Source organism: Lissotriton helveticus, chromosome 2_1, assembly GCF_964261635.1.
Source record: "Lissotriton helveticus chromosome 2_1, aLisHel1.1, whole genome shotgun sequence".
In the NCBI taxonomy this organism is placed as follows: Eukaryota; Metazoa; Chordata; class Amphibia; order Caudata; family Salamandridae; genus Lissotriton; species Lissotriton helveticus.
Window position 1 is genome coordinate 482,698,105 of NC_136059.1, and position 21,157 is coordinate 482,719,261.

The following is a 21,157-nucleotide window of genomic DNA, read 5'->3' on the forward strand; positions in this document are numbered from 1 at the left end:
CTTCATCTCAAATACATCTATCACCTGTACATCATTCACCTCACAATCTTTTAAAACATTATAGCTCCTGATTCTCCACATACAGACCCTGATGTAGGAGGCCATTTCAGAGCAAGATTATGACATCGACCATCCAGGGGACACCGATCCGGACCTATAACCTGCCAAACCCTTGTCTCCTGACAATACTTCATCATATCCGTAGCATATAGCAGCATACCATAGGGTAAAGCTACAAAAATAATCAATGGAAGATTTTTTATTTGACACACTAGTCACTACCCATAGAACATTACCATCTCTTCCAATGTGAAAAGGCATTATGCGTGTTAGAAATGGGATCCCTGGCTGGCCAGGGCTTTCGCCAAAGTCAGTCAGAGACCACCACTCCCAAGTCAGGGCAAAGGAGTTACACGCCAAGATAACCCCTGCTCACCCTCTAGGTAACGTGGCGCGAGCAGCAAGGCTAAACTTGGAGGCGATGTAAGTTAAGTATTTGCGCACGCACCCCAGCAACAACACCCAAGGCCCACCACAAAGGAAACTCCACATAAGGTGATATATAAAAATAGCCTTTGTATTACACCAAAACACATTAGATAAAAACACACACTTTACAATGTGCCAACAGGCACGGGCAGAATTTACAGGGGATATGTACAAGACCTGGACCACCGTCAGGAATCAGCACTTTTAGAAATAGCACATAGAACATAGAACATAGAACATAGAATGTAAATCACTGTAGCACACAACCAGTAACTACTGGTAACCAGGACCTCACTAGCACCACCTGCACTAGGAGAAAAGCCACCTAAGTATTACAATACCTGTAGGGGTATAAGCATAGGAACATAACACATGATGCATAAACATACATTCAGCAGTGCAAGGAACACACAATTGCGCAAAAATCCCATAAGCCACCACCTGTGGCAGTCCCTAGGCCAACTGGCCTCTCTAGGGCTAGGACGCCCTGTGTCGGGGGGGCCTAAACGTAGCAGTTGCCCACAAAGTGCTGGGCAACTGGGAACTCGAGCCGGGCACCAGCGTGCCTCCTGGCTCTCCTGCGCTCAACCAACAATGTGGGCTGAGAGCCTCGGGGCTCTGAAATACAACTGTGCCCCCTGAGCCTCTCGTGGCTCTGATAAAGAATGCCCCAGGTCGTGGGAGCCTCTCGGGGTCAGTACAGGAACCAATGCCCCCTTTAAGCCTCTCGGGCCTCGAACTACTGATGCGGGGAGCCTCGCAGGGCTCAACAAATAAATGCCCTCAAGCCTCTCGGGCTCCGTAACAACTGGGGTGTCGTGGGAGTCCCTCACGGGGACTCTGAGACAGAACTGCCCAGAGCCTCTCGGGCTCAAAGAAATGCCCCTGAAGCCCTCGTGGCTTCACCACAATAACTAGCACGAGGTCGTGCTACAGGGGGGGCGGACACCGACAATGTGTCCCCGCGCCCTCCTCCCCGATCCTCTACCCCTGGCCCCACTCACCAGGTCTCCTTGCTCGGCCGGAGCTTGGCTCTTCTCCTTGCCGGGCCGCAGGCGGGGCTCTCTCACCCTCGAGAGCCTCGCCGAGGACAAGACGCTGGGCTCCTTTTCGCTCTTCCCGGGGCTCTCCCTTCACATGGGAGCCCCGGCAGGCAGCTTCCGACTTCCTCTCTCGGGCTGCGGGGGCGGGACTTCCGGTCGGGCCGTGCTCTGATTGGCCGGCCTGACAACCACTTCCCGGGCAGCGCGGCGGCCCTTTTCAGGCACTCGTAGGCTGGGGAATAATTAACCGAGGGGTGGGCTCCCTCGAGTTAAATTAGAAAAAATAAAAACAGCGGCAAATCACCGGGGCAAATGCCGGGTGGGCACTGGCGGTTCCTCACTCGAAATGCGTCGTGGGAAGCTGCTAGAGACAAAATAAAGCGCTCTTAAGCGCTGGGGCCCCAAGATCAAGTGCTCCCTGGCGCTTCAGGGAAATGAAGCGCTCCCAAGCGCTAGGCAGGTGAATACAGCGCTCCCAAGCGTTATAAGTGGAAAGCAAAGCGCTCTGAGCGCTAGCAGGCCATCAATAAAGTGCTTCCAGGCGCTGGAGGCTCCAAAAGTACAGCAAGATTCCTTCAAGAAATGCAGCAGGCAGGGGGCAAGGCTGGGCCCAGAGCCAGCTCACTGGGTCTCCAGGCAGGGAGACAATCCAAGTGGCGGTCCTCTTGACCCCAGCAACAGCAGCAGCCCCCTCAGGCAGGATCCTGGCAGAGAACAAATTGTAAGGGGACACAGTCCCTTCTTATACTGTAAATTCCTTTGTCTGTAGGTGCAGGGTGTGGGAGAAACCAGTCGCAGCTGGTTTTGGAGCACCCTTGATGGCTCAACCACCCCTTTCATTTACTAGGGAGGCTAGGGTTGTTAGACGCACCACAGGGGGCGGAGCCAGCATTGTGTGGGGAAAAGCCCAGCCCCATTCAAGACACAGGTGCACTCCTCCCCAGCCATCAGCATGCTAATCTCCACACTCACCACCGGGCAGACCCATCATGACTCATTTATTTATTTATTTGAAAGGTTTTATATAACACGAGTATCAGAGCGCTTTACAGGGTAAATATAGGAAACAAACAGGTACATAGTAAATGACGTATTGTTCTGTACAATCAAGAATCATATAATCGCTTATAAACATAGCTCATGTGAATTTAGCCATGCGGAGAGATTTTTCTAGTGTTAATTTGAGCGATTTGATGTCTTCTATTGAGAGGATCTTTAAATATAGTTTGTGTATCAACTGCGTACATACTCATGGAGCCTGGAATGCCAGCCAGCTCCAGCCAATCACGCTCCAGCACCCTCACTGCACACACATAGCCATGTCTGGAAGTGGCACTTCCACACTAGACACATACATGCCGCATACATCATTGCAAAGCATTCAATCACACGAGTCCGCATATACCACTCGAGCCTGTACACCCCACGCATCAGGAACTACCAGGGACACATACATTCCCCATGCATTCCTATGGGAGGGCAGGCCTATCTCACCACATGCACTCAAAGTGCGCACGCACTTTCCACTGGGACACAGTGAAAGTGCGCAGAACCCAAAAATCACTACCACCAATTCATAAGTACAAAGCAAAAAGTTTAGGGGTGAACCTGCCAGAAGGGCTAAGTCCAACAATGCGCCATACAGATTATATTTTTAAAGATCATGCACCCTATTACCCCTAGGGTAGTCAAAGTATAAAACTGCACAATCTTAGTTATTAGAAGTCATCTTCCACCAGACTCCCTATTTGTTTAAAATGTCCATAAAAGCGCAAATTCTCAAACTACAGCAGATCCACCACCTCCTGATCTTCCTAGACCTGTCTGGGGTCGACTACAGCAGTTTCTTTCCACCTGGTAGTCAATAATATCAGACAAGTGGGTGTTGGACATTATCCAACATGGTTATTGCCTGAAGGTCATCAACAATTTTCCTAGTATTCCACCTCGCACCCACAATCTCTCTGGAACATCAATTGCTCAAACAGGAAGTTCAAACTCTATTACGCAAAGAAGCTATAGAGCCAGTTCTTACCCAGCATCAGGGGTTTACTTCCTGTACTTCTCAATTCCTAAAAAGGACAGGTCCCGATGGTTTATTTGAGATTGAAGGCCTCTAAATCACTACATACACCATCACAAAATCAGTCTGTTAGTGGAACATATACTGGGAACAGACCATGACTTTGACCGCCTCCTCAGTAGGATACTGTAACCAGTCCAGGAGTGGAAGCTCCACCCAAAGTCCTCCTCCCATACTTCCAAAAATAGGTCTCTTTGTGGCAGAGAATGCAAAATGCGCAAACGTCTACTCCAGGTTCCCGCACCCCCTATCCAAAGGCCATACCCTGTAGGTCAATTGATCAGGAATTTTTGCCTAAGATTTTCTGCCTCTCTGCTTCCATTTCTGGTTTCAAAGCTCAGGCAGAGGTCTCTCACCCTCATTCTGATATTTCCTACATGGGCTTGTTAACCATGTTTCACCACACTATAACTTTAAGTAGATTCCCACGACAAACCTCACATCAACCATGGCGAAATCAGACACAAAACCCAAAGAAGCAAAACCTGGTGATTTGGCTCCAGAAATTTTTATAACCAAAAGATTGATCCACTCAATACATCTTTACAAAACTTGATTTGTTACTGCTTGCATTTTCAATGCTTCTGCCTTGCTCACACTTAATAGGTCTACATCTTGCAGCAGTGGCTGCCTATCTTCAAAATAATCTTTGTTCAGAGTGCCAGTTATTAAAACTTTTATGGAAGTCCTCAAAAGCGTGATACCACCAAGGGTCCCATCTGCATGGAATTTCAATATTGTTCTAACAAGACTTATGGGTCCACCCTTCGATCCATTGCACAATTGCCTTGTGACTCGAAAGACTTCAAAGACACAACTTTCAAACATCTGGAGCCTACACTAGATGGCAAGAGTGTGCACATCATGTGGATTCACAGCACTGCATGCCAAGAACAGATGCTTACAGGGTAAGTAACATACAGCCTGATTCATGTAGGTAAATTGCACTCGCAAAGGGCCAGATTCTGAGAATCTGGCCCTTTGCGAGTGCGATTTTTGCATTTGGTATTCATGATACCAAATGCAAAAATCGCTATTTAAGAAGTCGCAAATATGCGAGGAATAGCATTTAAGGAATCTCTATTAGAGATTCCTCAAATGCTATTCATGACACAAAACAAAATAGCGATTTTGGACTTTTGGGGCCGCTATTTACCGAGAGGTCAGACCTGTCGGTAAATAGCAAAAACTCAGAGAAATGCTTTTAAAAGCATTTTTCTAAGTTGCATGTTGCACACACACATGTCCTTTGGACAGGTGTGTGCGCAACACCTGTTCAAATGTGCTTTTTAGGGGTGCAACAGGGTGTCCTTTGGACACCCCTGGCACCCTTAAAATCGCTATCTTATTTGCGAGTAGCAAATTGCTACTCGCAAATAAGGGATACTCCCCATTCATTCCTATGGGCCTCTTGGCCCATAGGAATGAATGGGGAGTTTTTGCGAGTAGCAAATTGCTACTCGCAAATAAAGAACATGTAGGAATCGCTATTTCATTAGCAATTCCTACATGAATGCCGTTTTGCGTGTCCTCAATAGCGAGTCGCTATGATTCGCTATTAGGGCCACGCAAAACGGATTGTACATGAATCAGGCTGTAAATCCTTAAATATTTCCAGACTCCACAAAATATGGAGTTATCAACTTGCAACCTTTTTTATCGACAAGTAACCAAATTCCCTATGTATTTAGTTTCACGTGACAAAAGACCAGGCTGTATTTCCATTAACTGGAATTTTAATTTTTGCTAATTTTGCTTACGTCGTACTTAATCCCATGACTGAAATGTTTTGTTAAAAAAAAGCAGTGTCCTTTGAGCTAGAACTGCATTGTGTATTAAAAATCAACCGATCTCTGTGAATGTATAGGTTTATATATTCTACAATACTGTATTTTATCAGTTTTCAAGATGTGTGAAAACAGAGCAAGTCTATCACATCCAGGATTAAAAGGTTTAGAGACCTTTTGAGACAGCAAATTTGGCAGGCAGTGAAATATTGAATGAAATAAGCAATTATGTTCTGCATGTGCCATCTTATTTTTATCAAACGTGTTTCATTTAGTACATCACCACAGTCATATTGGTGATCCGAAAGTTTGCAAGTAAAGTTAATCAGTATTACAGCATAATACAAGTATTGGTCTACATTGAAGCGTAATCGTGTATTCAATGGACTTTTCTTTTCAAATTAAAATAGCACGACACCTCCAGTCTCAGACATAGCAGGCTCCCAGTTTCCTCTGTTATGACTCTCCATTTCCGGGTTCTTCCTTGCAAATAGTCATGTCGTTCTCAAGTAGTATTTTGAGGCAAGTAGACCGTTTCAGTGTAGGGGTGCCTCCATAGCTATGGTTAGCCTCTTGGGTGCCCGTGTCTCGTTCTGCTAAATAATCCTTGAGGGGGGGGCCTTGTGTTTTGGCCATGAGGTAATCTGGAGCATCAATGCATACGTTTGATGATTGTTGCAGACTGTAGAATCTTACAGCCACTCACCCACTTCGGCAGTGCTGCGGCTTCCCCAGTACATTGTGACCCTGCGTTTGGCCAAGAGTAGTGCCATTGCTGTGAAACGTTTGGTTCTTTTGGGAGAGTCCTTGTCATGACTCACTGTTATGAGTGAGCAGATAATGGTCTGTCATTTGAGCCAGCAGAGGTAAAACTACTCCCATGCCAAATGGACTAAGCCCACATGCTCCACAGCACGTGCAGCTATGGTAGAAGGAAGGATCTTTACAGTGCTGGTGTACTGTAGGCGCTGTGTAAATAGGTGAAATGTAAAAGCTTGTCTATAATTTAGGGATTTTAGTCCCATTTGAGCATCATAGTATCACCACTGCATTTTTTTATAAGGGTACACCCAAATTGTCATCCCATGCCCCCTGGCCTGGCACTGCCCCAATCACTTGGTTCGGTCACATGCTGGCTTATAGCAGAAACAACCATCTGTATTGGAAAAGGTTGTCAGGTGTGTCAGCAGGGCAAAGTCAGTTGGCTCTTCCGTATAGACCAGGATCTTTTCCCAAACTTGCTGTGGAGTCTTGCATATATAAAAATATCTAAGGTTGTAGGGTTCCTGCAAGCTTGGAATTGTTGCAGTGTAAAACTGTCCATTCACATATAAGTGACCAGACTCTGATAAAGCTTCTAATGTAGGGTTGTCTGTTCACCTGTTCATTGGTGAGTGGTGGGAAGGAATTGGGAGTATAAAAAGGGGGCTTCCACTCTGCAGCTTAGTGAGCGCCATACCCAGCAATTTTCAGCAACTGTTTTCACCTCTTTGGGCCTAGACAATCCCAAAGGTAGTTTTCTCATCAAGACTGCACCTTCTACTGAGAGGCCCGGAATTGCCAGTCTGGCTTAAAGTTGTGAGAGTGGTCACTAGCCGAAGAAGCATATATGAAACTTACCCGTAGGGACGAAAAACTACAAGCATACCTGATGGACTGGCGAGAAATGTGTACATCGGGGCTGACAGAAATGCTCTGAGAGGGTATGTGGTAGATGGACAATGACTGTAACCAGACCCCTGAATCTGGTGCAGACAGGCAGTGGACTAATCTGGAATAGTTGAGTGGTAAGTGTGTGAAGTTTTTTACTAGAGAGATGTTCCCGTCACCAGAGATCACAGAGCCCAAAAAGAATCTGACATCCTGCAATACTTTCACCAAGTGTATGGCGGGAGCATACTCTGCCTGGGCAATCAATGTCTGGATTTAGCACTACATTAAAAACCCCTCCCCACAGCATACGGTCTACCTCAGTGTCGCAGAATGGGGAGAATAGCTAGAAAGAAATGGGGTGAATAGATATTTAATGCGTACATGTTTACCAGTGCCGGCTTTACATTTTCCAAGAAGCCTATTAGGATCACTAGTCTATATCGGCGTGATGGTGATGTAGTCAAATGCGACATACGGGTGCAACAGTATAAAAACCCCTCATGAGTATTTGCTATATGAAGAGAACTTTGGGAGCCCCATTTCCGAGTGAAATTGTTTCTTGCGGATAGGCGCATTTCGGTGTCAAGTATGCAAGTACTTGTGGAATGGGATAGTAAGCCAGCAGTCAACTTTGAAGAGTTCCAACTAGGTCTAAACGTCTTGTAGAATTTAGTGACCTCCACCTCCGAGGAAGTGGGCTTTCCCCTCAATGTCTACATGCAGCCAAATAGGGTATAAAATGGCATATTCCACATTGCAGTTGCGCAGCGTGCACTTTACTTCCACGAATTTCCAGCGTGCGCTCTGTACCGGTCATAGTAAAGGATGGGAAAATAGAAATCGATGAGCCTTGATATTGCATTGGGCCATGTCCTCTAGCCAGCTGCAGGATAGTGTCCGGTCTCAAATTCATAACTCGCACAGTCATGGGCCTCGGTAGATGGGTGGGGGGTAAGGGGAAGGACAAGCTGTTTCGGCCAAATGGGTCAACCATAATTTATTCAACAAACCTGGCCATCTTACCGGTATTCATGGACACTGCTCTACCAGCTATCTTGACGTTGCGTAGTGATCTTGCCTCCAGGTCTTAGGTTATTGATACTGCTAGGGACCGTTTCTCAATTGGCACCAGTTTGGATTTGCTTTCTGTAAAGTCGTCCTCCAGGTCTGAGATTTTTCTCTCCGCTTGGGCCATTCGGACAGTGCTGGTCCATCCATTTTGTTAGTTGATCCAGTCACGCAGTGACTGTCCATATTTGCGTTCATGGATTAAAGACTAGTTTTGAGTGGTGCGGTTGTGGAGTAAGCTGTGACTGCTTGGTCCAGGTTGGAGTCCCAGTTGCTGTCAGCCACAGCTTTTCTTGTCTGGTAGCATCTTTCCCATTGCAGTATTCTGGTTGAGGGGATGGTGGGGGGTAGGTGAGTGGGGGGGGAGGGGTGAGAGAGGTAATCCTTCCGTTGGAGGTTTATCCAGTGCCAAGGGGAAGTAAGTATGTTCTAGTCCTCACGAGGGGCCAATCAGCAAACATCTGTCTCCGGGCACCAGGACACAACATACAGAGTAGATGGTGGAAATTTGGGGAGAGAGGGAAGCTAGTACAGCATTTAAGGGATATTTCATCCTACTATGTGTCCTCCAGGACATTCACATTAGTCTTGAGCCCTCGCATCACCATACAAAAACGGCGAAATGGGTACGCAGCATCGCCATCCCTGCCCCTCTGTCCCACCACCACTAACCTGCAGCTCTGTGGTTGTCCAGGGCCCTCAAGAATGTTTACTGACTGGCTGTCGGTCCCCTGGTGTCCAGGACAGCAACATGGGTGGTGGAAGCTAAACGGCTCTGGTGGAGCCCCTAGTGTGCAGGCTGCCAGACATTTCAGGTAGTCCTCCATTCAGGCCGCAATGTATTTGTCAGCCCCAATGGCCCCTCTGGGTGGTGTGCTGTTTTGTTAGAAGGGTGGGGTGATGGGGCAGCCTTGGGCTTATCGGAAGCCCCTATTGCAGCCGGGCCTCTGTGGTCACCAGGCCCCCTTTGTACTGCAGTCTGAGATGGCAGCTGCAGCCCAGCAGCAGTCTGAGATGGCAGCTGCACCTGCAGCCCAGCAGGTCCCCACACAACTCTGCAGGATCTCGGCCTCCACCAATGCGGCTAATGTCCTGCCATGGCAGGGACCCAATTGCCGTTGCTGGTGTGGTATGGTCCGAGCTGTCCTCTTGGCAGTCTGCTTGGCAATGACCTCTCCTGCATACACTATTAATGGTAATTTACTTGTAAACTTGGGATTTCAAAAGAGAAATGGCTGAATTTTGGAAATCCAGTACTCTTCATGCCATTTTTCAACTTAAGATATGTTGCAGTTGTCTGTGTAAGCAAGTGAAATTGTGGCACATATCAAACTACTTAAAATGCATACTTTTGAGCAGGCCATTGCTGACTAGCTCTGCTTAAGAGGGACTGCTATACGGATTACTCCATTCTTAGTAGGTATGGCAAAGGCTACTATACTGATTCACAATACAGACCTATGTAGCAAAAACAATTGTCGCAGAGCTTAAGATGGTGTGTTTCAGTTGGGATCTGAGTGGTTTAATTTTCCGTGAAATCCTTAAAGTTTGGCAGTTTATTTCGTAAGGCCTCCTGAGGTAACATTTCTCGGTCTAGTTTTCTCTGACCAGTACCACTTGGTTTGTTCGAGAAATATTTGTACGTTTGTTTATGAATTTCCAATGTTTACGCTAATTTGTAGCTGTGGTTTGTCTTCCAGGTCCGAGAGATGTTGAAGATGAGGGACTCAAATGGAGCTCGCATGTTGACGTTAATAACCGAGCAGTTCATGGCTGACCCGAGGCTTTCTCTTTGGAGGCAGCAGGGTACGGCAATGACTGACAAGTACCGGCAGCTGTGGGATGAACTAGGTAAATTAAACGTTGACACTTAATGCTTGCTCAAAGAATGGATGACCTTTCTCAAATGCTCTGGAATCGTTTTTTATTTAGCTTTGTGTATTTTTTTATTTTGATTATGGCCTGCAGCTTTCATAGTTATGTGATGGTTCTAGTTTCCAGGAACTGCAAGAAAATCACTGGTCCGCACTGCCGTGGATATTTTTGTCGTTGCAGTAGTTGTAGATTGTACTAAGGGTACCCACTTATCACTACTTTGAATGATTGTCCTAGCCCAGTTGCAGCATCAGTGTCCATTAAATTTATTGCAAATGTTCTACATCGCCTACGTGTTGCTCATGGACATTGATGCCAGACCTACTCTGTGCTCAGAGTACTATGGTATCTGTTTCAAAACCCCTTGGAGTTAATTTCTCGACCTCCTTTTCAGGATCAAGTTGAAGCAGCAAAACTAGTGGTCATATTGAATAAAACTCGACTGAATTCCTGGCTCCACTACATTGCAGCTGAAAACGAGTCAATCCGATGGGCATTCAGTGAGCTGTAAAATGAATAGTGTAGGATAGTGCTGACTATGCTTTTTTAGTGAATGAGGTGTACAGTGCGCGTTTGAGTCTGGTGCTGACAGATATTATAAAATATCTTAGACTCCTGGATTTGCTGGAAGGAGCGGGAGCACAGAAGGGGCAAGAGCTGAATACTCCTGATGCAACAGGGCATTTAGAAGAAAATGGGGATGAAAAATAGAACCACGGTTGGCGCAAACTGAGGAATGCGTCTGGGTCGATGAAAGGTTCAGTTACAAAGTTTTTGTAATTTATACCTCTCATAGAACCATGTAATCTGGCCTTCGACAAGTAGAAAACATAGCAACTAGACCAACTGTACAAGCAAGGACAGCAACATCGAAAGCTAGATTGCGACAGAAATGTTGCTCCTAGTAAACAGTTTGATTGTACTTGCCCTTTTTTTAAATTTTGGAAACTGAATCAATTTTCCAAAAATGCATTTAGCAGAAGACAAATGCTTTGCACGATACTCTGGACCAGTTTTTGTAGGTCGAAGGTATTTAATCTTTTAATGCCCTTTAACCATTTTTAAATAACACCGAGCCTTAGTACATGATGCTAGTTAACCGAATTGAAACCTTGTTTTCCCTGTATCACTCGCTTGCCTTTCTTGTAGTACAGGTGACAAAAGCCAAGCTCTTTAACTAGGTTTATTTTTGAGAACTAGTAGCAAGTGCCAGTAACTGCTTGGTGCTAACTGGGAATAGAGCGATTATCTGGAGTCCGGCTGAAGGACAATTCTCGTGTTTAGGATTTCATTAGTGGCACACATTTTCTGAGCCTGTAATGTTACTTTTTTCAGGCTATAAGCCTATCTACATATCCAAGTCTTCATTTACTTTACGGACTATTATTAAATTATCTTGGGTAGGAGTACAGCAAGCAAGTTCCATTGGAACCATTGGTATTTTGTAAGTTTATTCTTAAATGTTGCCTCTAGAAAAGCATCCACACGTTTGTTGCAGATTTCAACATGAAAGTGTATGCTTCTAAGACTTGTACAAAAACAGAAGCCATTTGCTATATTTAATGTTGGCTTGACAGTGTGTGCTAAGTTACCTGCTTGGGTTCAGGCATTAATCAATTTCAGCTTGGCCCAGCTCATTCCTAATAACCTCTGCTTTGCAAGTTCATTGGCTAACCTTTGTATTGATCCTCCTTTCTTTGCAAAGCAAGCACGGTTTCGTGCAATGCTGCAAGTTCACACAGTACAGAAAACCAAGTGACATTGATGGCTGAAGCAATTGGAGGTGTACTTGGATCAAATAACAATTGCAATTAAGAAACTGGCAACTACAGGTACTTGCAAATAATAAAGGTGCAGCTCCAGATAACTCATTGAGCCTCCCCACGGAAAACTCAAAACTCAGCTTGAGCTTAGTTTTACATTGTGTTATGTTTTGTCCCTTTGTGGCAGAAAGAGCAGCCATTTGCCTGTGTATTAAATGTATTAATTTCTGGGAGACAACCACAAATCTACTAGATAGCCACTTTGCCAAGATGGTGACTAATGTGGTGAATATCCCATGCCCGCTTTCTGTGGCAGCCAGACCAGAGTTTCAATGGCAGTTGTTTTCAAGAGTGTACCAGATGAGCACTTTTAAGAAACTTGCTGGTGTAAATGTACCCACACTGAGTTTGTGTGCATTTAGCTAAATCTTTCTCTGGTGGAGGCCCCGGTGTGGACTTTTAGAAAATTGTCTCTTCAGTATTTGCAATGGTTTTAAATATTGAGACTATCTCTAAAAGAACCGTCGTTTAGGAAATATGTTTCTATATTGCACATTTTGCCCTTCTCGTGTCACAGTAAACCCATTGCCCTTCTCCTACTCCCAATGAGATCTCCATTTACGCTGCACTGGGTACATGTGTGCCCTACATTATAGAGGCACTTTGTTCTGCTAGAGACTTCTAACTGCAGGTCCCTCACATTGTGAATTTCCCCAGGCACCAGACTGGATCTGATAGATTTTCATAGTAACTTCATCACGGGACTGTAGCTGACATCATGTTGCTCTGAGTAGAGTTAACCCCGTTCCGGATGTGACATTGGACCTCTATCTGCACCACCTCTGCCTGCCCATGTTATTTCCTTTCTTTTCCTTCCAAAGCGTATCCACAACTTGCTCCCTCTAGTCTCAGACTGGAGTTATTTCCCTAATATTCCAGTGTGAGGGCAATTTCCCCACCTATAACTACAGGATTTAAACCATGCAAGGACTACCACAAGCCGATGTCTGTGATGTACCCACACACACCAAGATCTGTCTCTGGTGTCTGGGCTCCAAGCATCATTTGGTGTTGTGTGACAAATGTGCCAAGATACCCCAAAGCGGGCCACTATGCAGAGCTTTATGCCATAAAACATCAAAAGAAGTATATTAAGGACCGATCGGGCGCAAATGCACTCTGGCACCTGATCTTGCAACCAGTCATCTTGTCAGTCATTTTACTAGTCCAAGAAGAGTACAAAAAAACACAAGACATTTAAATATGGCACTCCCATCACCCAGAGTAGCACAAAGACCTGTTCCATGAGGCTGCAAACTTTGATCTTTACCCCTGGAACATATTCCGACCCAACTTTCTGGGCCCTGTGGCAATACTGCAGAAGCACCGAGACTAACCCCTTGACTGCTGGGGCTATTCCCCTGCTGTGCTGAGGGGCGAGGGGTGCGCACAGCGCCCCCATGCTCATGACGAGCTCAGCTCGTCATGAGCCACGGTGCTCCGGTGCTCCACGCCCGGTTATTGGAACGCTCAGCACAGCAGGGGAATTAGCCCGGCGTGCGAGCGTTCCACTAGCCATGACGAGCTCAGCTCGTCATGAGCACCGTGGCTCATGACGAGCTGAGCTCGTCATGGGCATGGGGAGGGGTTAAAGACTATGGACTAAATCTTCGGTACCAAACTGTACTGCTGTGAGCCCTAAGGATCCGAGGTGGCCTTGAGTGTCCACTGGTGGCGGGTCTGCACTGATGCACTGTGCCACCTACCCTGATGTCAATCTTGGCTGAACTGCAATGTTTACCGCCTGAAGAATCACGCTGGAAGCGGAGGTAGTAGTCCTTTCTGACTCCAAGCCGATATGCGTGCCCTACAGAGACAACATGTCCATCCCAATTCAGACTCTGAATTATTCCCTCAATGCCGGCATGAATTGAGAGGCATGTTTAGGAGCGCTACCGAAGTATTGGACCTCAAACTACCCACCACTGATGTAAAAACCAACATTTGACAGAAGTATTTCACCCTGGACAATCTAACCAGGAATGTCTATTGCAATTCGCTGAGGCCCTTATAGGCATCAGGGCCAAACCAGGATCTTGTCCTGCAGTAAACAGATTGCAAGGCAGCATGGATCTGCTCCAGGGGACCCTCCTTCTCCTTCATCCATCAACCAGAATGTTTGGTGTTACAGGCCTCCACCAGCCTTTTGAACCCTAATGTGTCCCAACCACCCAACCAGACAGTCAAAACTCAGGGAGGAGTTTGCCAAAAGGATGTTCTACTCGACCAGCTTTACCCTTAGATCTGTCAATACCAGCTGCCTCCTTAGAAGATGCACTCATGCGGGATGGGATATGGTGGCAGATATCTTGCCCACGGTCCTAGATGATGTATGGCCAAATCTTCAGTGCCTTATTCAAGAATAAAAGGACTCGGCACAATACTCCATTTAAGGCCTGAACAAAACAGACTGCCTAGTTGGAGCGGTCTGCACCAGCTGGATATGCTCTTTGATGGGGCCTATGTCTTCTGAGATGAGGCAAATTCAGCCCTAGAGCGTTTTAAGATAGTAAAGCACACTGGTGCACATTCACTTGGACTCTGTGCACCAGTTCTCCCAACAATTTCCCCCTTTTTGAGGCTTCAGGAGACGATAACTGAGTCCACGCCGAAAGGTGCCCCAGCAGCAACCAGCCTCTCAGTCCTTTCAGAGTAACTACAAGGAACCCGGCTGCCAGCGTCCTGGCCCCTTGGGCAAAGATTAATCTAACCCCCTGCCCCCTCACCCCCCAGCAGCTACCACAAAACCGCTTTAAGTCCTCCTCTGAAGCGCAAGATTGCCTCGTGGAGATAACCTTTTACCTCGGCTGGGGTAGAATCTCATCTGACCAACGGGTGCTCAGGATTGTACAGTGTGTTTGCTTCCTAATTATTTTGACTTTCCTCTGATGTGCTGCTTGCACCACAACACCTCCCAGAGGAACGCTTGGCCCTACTTCAGGCAAAGTTTAGGCTCTCTTCTACAAGAGAGCTGTAGAGGGTGCTGGTAGTGATCGGGAATGACTGTTGTTCCAGTTACTTCCTAGTGCTGAGAAAGGACAGTCTTGCTACATCTTGGCCGCAGGAGTGATCTGCAACTTTAGGTAGGCGAAGAGCACTTTCCGTTATCAGTGCTCTTCTTTGGCCTTCCTTGTGCACCTCCAGTGTTCACAAAGATCATGGTTGTTGCATCCCACCTTCAGAGATTGGGAACACCAGTCTTTCCAAACCGCGCCAACTAGTTGGTGAAGGCTGGCTCACCTCAAAGTCGTAGACCACCTCCAGACTTGTTGACATAATTGGGCTTTTGCATAAATGTACCAAAGTCACACCTGACTCCTTCACAATGGCTCCCCTTCATCGCAACCATCCTGGATACTGTACTTTTCCAAGATTTCCCTCTGCCATAACAAGTCCAGGACATTTGGGCTATGATTCCGATGTTTCAATCTTTGACCTGGGTCTGAATTGCATCCCAGTTTCAGGGGAGATTGTGGAAGACTTGCAGTCTTTGCTGCTTTGCTGCAATTGGAACTGCTGCATATACCTCTTGCCTCCCCACCCAGAACTAACAGTTGTGACCAATGCATTGTCGCTGGGTTGCAGGTGTCCTCTGGGAGAGGTGTAATACAGAACTCTGGTCTCTGCCGGACGCCTGTCTCCTTAACTTGTTGGGGTTGTGGGCTATTCGATTGGCACTGAAGACATTCCTTCCGACCATCAGAGGGTAATGTGTACAGTTAGTCAGACAGCATGACCAACATGGCAATAAATAGGGCAGTGTGGGGTCATGGGTCCTGTGCCATGTGGTTGGGCGCTCAGATCAGCTGACCTTTCTGAACGATCACAAATAACAGTTGAACTCTGAAGTGGCACAAGAGGTCTTTTCACAATGTGGGGGTGGGGGCGGGGGTGGGGTGGGGTGGGGAGATACTTGGCTCAACGTATTAGCCGCTGCACAGAAGGTGCTGTGTTGAATTTTCATGTTGGAGTTCTCAAGGCAGTTCTCCCTTGGAGATGCCTTCCCTTTGGACTGGGGCTCAGATCTCCTGTTCGCCTTTCGCCCCATCTCTCCTGCCCAGAGTATTGAAAAAGATAAAGTAAGATAGGGTCCAAGTAGTCCTGGTGGCTCTGGACGGGGTGCAGTGTGGTACCTGGAACTTCTGGCCATGAGCAAATGTCCACCGATTTGGCTACCGCTTAAGGAGCAGCGCCCAGACTTGCACAGAGTATGCACAATCTAAATCTCCATGCATGGATACTAAACAGCTACAATTGATGCATTTCAATCTTCCTCCTGAAGTTGTTGTCATCTGGGCAGCAAAGCATCCTTCTACCAAAACTGTATAAGCAGGAAGCTAGGAACAGTTCCTCCTGTGACATTCAGGCTTTACAGGCAAAGTTGTCTGACATTTTGTTTTGTCTATAGCCCAGCAATGCCTTGCTTTGGCAACAGCTAAGTTATCTTTAGGCTATGCTGTGGTTACCAAATCGGCCATCCCATTTTCAAATCACCTGTTGTGATCAGTTTCTTGAAGGAACTGATCAGATTGTTCCTCCAATACCTTTTGTAATGCCACAGTAGGACCTAATTTTGGTTCTCAACACTTTGTTGGGATCACCTTTTGAACCAACGCACAGCTGTCCAGTAAGTCCATTGACCATAGTGTTCATCATGATCAACTCTGCACAAGTGAGTGAACTTCACACTGTCCTTCCAGCAACCCTACACATCTTTCTTTCCAAAGAAACTGCTGCTCTGGACAGAAGCGACTTTCTTGCCTCCAGAAGTCACAACCCTCCACGTAGGGCAATTCAGTACTTCACTGTCTCTACACTCCACCTCGTCCACCGAATGTAGAGGAATGCCACACAATCTTCATTCCTAGAATGCCCTCGTTTTTTATATCAATCAGACCAGAGGTTAGACTATCAGCTTTTTGTGGACCCAAAAAGGTGAAAGCAGAACAAGAGAACGATCTCCTGATGGACTGTATTAAACCTAAAGGCCTGTTATGAGCTAGCCAAAAAGCAGTCCCCAGAAGGCTTGTGGGCTCATTCTACCACTGCACTAGTGTGTGGTGTTGGTCTTGGATGTCTGCCAGGCTGCTACATGAGCTACCCGCCACACACTCACAAAGCACTATTGTCTGGACAGCAAGTTCCAGTGGGGCGTGGACTTTGCCTGATCTATCCTTCAGGATTGTTTTGAGTCATTCCAGAGTCCCACCACTTGGAGAAGGATACTGCCTTTACAACGTGTGCTTAAGCACAAGTGCAGTTTCCCCGCAAGCGGAACACCGCTTGCCTTAACCACGCACATGCGTGGTTAAGGCAGTAAGTGTTCTAGCGTTCTGAGCATATGGGCGGGAAGAGGAACCGGAAGGATTGCTCTGGAATAAGTACCAGGTTGTGGCTCAGTAAGTTGGGCTGGGGGAGAGGAGGTTTTTTTTTAGGGGTGGGGGGCTTGTTTTAGGGCTCACTGTAGGGGGCTGCGGTCAGGGTAGTGTGTAGGGCTCTGGTCTGGGAGAAGGGGCAGTTTTCAGGGCTTAGGACCAGTTTTTAGGGCTCAGGGCAGGCGTGTTGGAGTCTGTGTTTTTATTTATTTTTTTGGGCTGCGGCCGGGTTGGGCTCAGGGTATGGGGTCAAAGTAGTTAATAAGGTTGGGGTGGATAGATTGCAATGTAGGAGTGCTGTATTTTAGGGCTCAGGGCAAGTGGGGCTATGTTGGATCTTTACCTCACATACACCTTTACCAGTCATCCCTTTACAACAAAATTTGTTGTAAAGGCATGTGTGGTAAATACGCATTCATAAAAAAACACGTGGCTTAGGTATGCATGGCTGTCATACAAACCTTGGGAAGGTACCGCTTTGGTATCTATTCACAAAATGAAGAATCTGAGACTAGAAGTCTTTCAGAAGAACAAGTAATTTACTTTCAAGGCCTTTTCTGATAGAGCTCTATCTAGCCGCAGTTTCCTCCCTGAACCACTCTCCTCCTGATCTGTTTAATGTACTCATAAAGTCTAGTAATAAGATCCCCACACTAAAGATATGCACACTGGCATATTTCTGTGGGCTTTGTCTGGTGAAAGATCAGCAAGAAACTGACATCCATGTTCAAAGGGACAACAGGGCTACTATAGGAGCCCTGTTGTCCCATTCGGGGCGGGACGGACTCTTTGTAACTGCACAATGCCACCTACTTACCGGCATGCAAAAGAATTGGTTTGAAAATCTTCCGGATCCAGCCTGGCAAATCTTTGTCTCTACCAGAATAGCCATTACCAAAAGAAAGTTAAGTAACCTATTCTTCTCTAGCAAATGATCTCTCATCCTTAACACCCCAATTAGTTTTTGTTCTCGGTACCATGCCTCACCTGTCTGGAGCTACTGATTTGATTTAAAAAAGAAAATCTTACTCTGTCCAACTCACCCTTTGTTGCAGTCAGTTATGCCATGAGTGTTTTGCTTTTAGGTCTTCCAGATATGTTTGGGTTGCTGAGTTTTATGATGAACTCTAAAGCCTAACCGTGCTGGGCACAGTTAGGTTATTGCTGACGCTCAGTGTAAATTTGCCATCCTCTTCAGTGTCATCTGTCTCTACCATGGTTTCTCTGTTTACTCCAGTGGTAGCTACAAACAGCTACCTTTATCTGGAGCTTTAGGTTAGACTTGCTTGGCAATACTGTTTGTTGTTCCCCAGATTCAAGCCGTCTGTTTCACGTTGAATTTCAAGGCACGATTTAGTCACTACTGAGTTACTCCAGTATGAAGTAAAAAAAAAAAGGTTATTTTTGTCCCTGTTACTATTGCAATGCCCACATAGTTGTACGGGAATGCTAATTGATTGTGGTGAGGTTTATTTTCTAATTAGCGCACCTAGATATTTGCATAACCATATTCAAAAGTAGTAAAAGGTTGCAAGTTACCAGTTTTTCTTTTCTGGGTTTTCATTTGTAGAAGTAAATAAAATGTTTAGAGTTGTAAAGGTTATCTTCCTTAATGGACTTATATATTTAACAATTTGTCACAGAAATGTCAATCTTTTACTGGTTGCAAGCATCTTTACCTTCCTTTGGAACCGTTTTAAAGCAAACTAAGAATTGGAATACAAACTTTTTTTGAATCTAGGATAGTGCTGTGGGTTTCTTCAGGCAATCATGCAAATTCAAGGTGTATGCAAAGCATTGAGACTTTAGTCCTAACTCTGCTCCACTATGAAATTGTGGAACGTCAGCGCTCTGGATTAGATCCTGCGAAGATTCTTCAGTTTAGAATTGAACATTTCATATTTTAAAGCTGTTGCAAACCATTTGCTGTGTTTCTTCAAGAGTTTGCGTATGTTTTCTATTTGACTCACATATCCCCCAATGGGCAATTTACCACTTTTCCCCTCCTACTTCACACAATGATCTGTGCATTACACTTTCAAGTTTACTCTATGGGTGTTCAGGTTGATTACATTTTCCAAAGCGGAGGGAGACAAAAATAAAATGTCATTTAGTAGTCATTTGTTTTTGTCTTACTGTTTCCCTGGAGCTGTCTTTACAAGTTTCTTTCATAAATGGTAATTGCGAAGGGTTTGTATATCATTTTTATTTTTTTAATTCTATCTATCGGCGCTCCGGTCAGCTCGAATCTATACCGTTTCGGGGTGATTCGGCAAGCGGGGCATGAAAAAAACGGGGGGGGGGGGTCCCAAAACTGGTTTTCTCCATGTTAATTCCCATAGGAAACTTTAGATAGGGCTAAAGCCCGAACTACTGAATGGAATTGCACCAAATTTGGTAAATAGGTAGCCCATGTTTCAGAAAAACTTTTTGTTAAATGGTGTAAATCCGTTCAGTAGTTCCTGAGAAAATATTTAGAGGCACGTACGATCCGCACACCCTCCCGACCACGAACTTTATGCTAATTGGCGGTCAACACTCCAAACTAGGAAGTGTTGGCAGCCATCTTGTACCTCTGTAGAACTGAAGCACAAGAAAACAGTGAAACAGACACGCAAAACCAGAAAAGGGGGCAGGGTAGAAACACACTGACCCCCTAGGCCTGCTCAGGGGGTCCCACAAGGACCCTCGGGGCCCAAAAAAGCATTTAAAAAACATGCTTCGTTGTATTAAAGCCCCCGGATGGGCCAGGTCCTGGGGGGGGGGGGTGTTAAAAAATGTGTGTGGGGGGGGCAATCACCCCCCCCCCCCACACTGCCCCAGGGACCACTACACCCCAGGGATTTTTAGAAATATTTGCGGGGGCACATGGCCCCCTGCAGCCGCCACCCCCAGGGCTTGTTTTTTAATCTGGGGGGGGGCCTTGGAGGCCCCCCAAGGCACGGAGACCGCCACCTCCGGAGCTTCTTAAAAATTTCTCCCCCCCCCCCCCACGCCCTGGGGACCGCCAACACCCTGGGGTACTAATATTTAAATGTGGGGGTCCGTTACAGACCCCCGGGCCCCACCACCCCAGGGCTTTGTCAATGTTGGGAGGAGGGCTGCGCGGCCCCCCTCCTGGAGCCAGTGATGCCCTGTGGATCGCCACCCCCCAGGGCCAGCTCCTACAGTGTCCCGGTGTGCCCACCCCCGGGACACTGCTGTTTGCAATGACAGGGCAGGAGCCGCGCGGCTCAAACCCTGTCATTGCAAACTGCTTTTCTTAATTGAAGCGAGAGCAAGGAAACCTGCTCTCGCTTCAATTAATCAAATCCGATTGCTTTACCACACGGGGAGCTGCATGTTAGCAGTTCCCCATGTGGAAAAGCAATGCTGGCTCCCACAGGAGGTGGGGAGTCGGCAGGGACCGTGGGGCCGTTGGGGCTCCCCCAACGGTCCCCAAAGGAGAGGGACAACCCCGGGGGATGGGGACCCCAGGGCTAGAAGCGTCCCGGGAGGAAGGCCATGTGGCTCCTTCCCCCCCCAAAAAATTAAGTAAATATAAAAGGCCGGCCCGGGGGGAGCACGCGGCCCCCTTCCAGTTCATATTTTAATTAAAACATTTTTCTTTTTTTTTTTTTTTTTTTTAAAGGGGTCAGACCCTGGGGGATGGGGTCCCAGGGCCCACAAAAATGGAAAATAAGGGGTGACCATGACATGAGTGATGTAATATGTGATGTAATATGTGACGTCATCAGCAGTACATTGCGGAGGCATGAGTTCTAGTTAGCTGAAGTAACTAGAACGGGGGAATTTCTATGGTTTTGTATGAGTGAAATTTCGAACTAACTATAACTTTCCCTAAAACCTATGTTTTTTCAGGATATCTCTATCTGGTCGACAAGGCCCACTTCCAACAATCGGATTCAGCTCTACTGGCCATTGATGCTGAAAAAGCGTTTGACCGGGTGGATTGGACCTT

The 21,157-nt window shown here is 46.5% G+C and overlaps 1 protein-coding gene across 1 annotated transcript in view; it reads left to right on the forward strand.

Annotated features, from left to right (window-relative positions):
- ZSWIM6 (zinc finger SWIM-type containing 6) overlaps positions 1–21,157 on the forward strand; it is a 527,701-nt gene that overhangs the window by 325,837 nt on the left and 180,707 nt on the right. Inside the window, exon 4 of the mRNA XM_078675132.1 lies at positions 9,824–9,974. Within this exon, the coding sequence (XP_078531258.1) occupies positions 9,824–9,974 (151 nt within the window). The remainder of the gene's footprint in view (positions 1–9,823; positions 9,975–21,157) is intronic.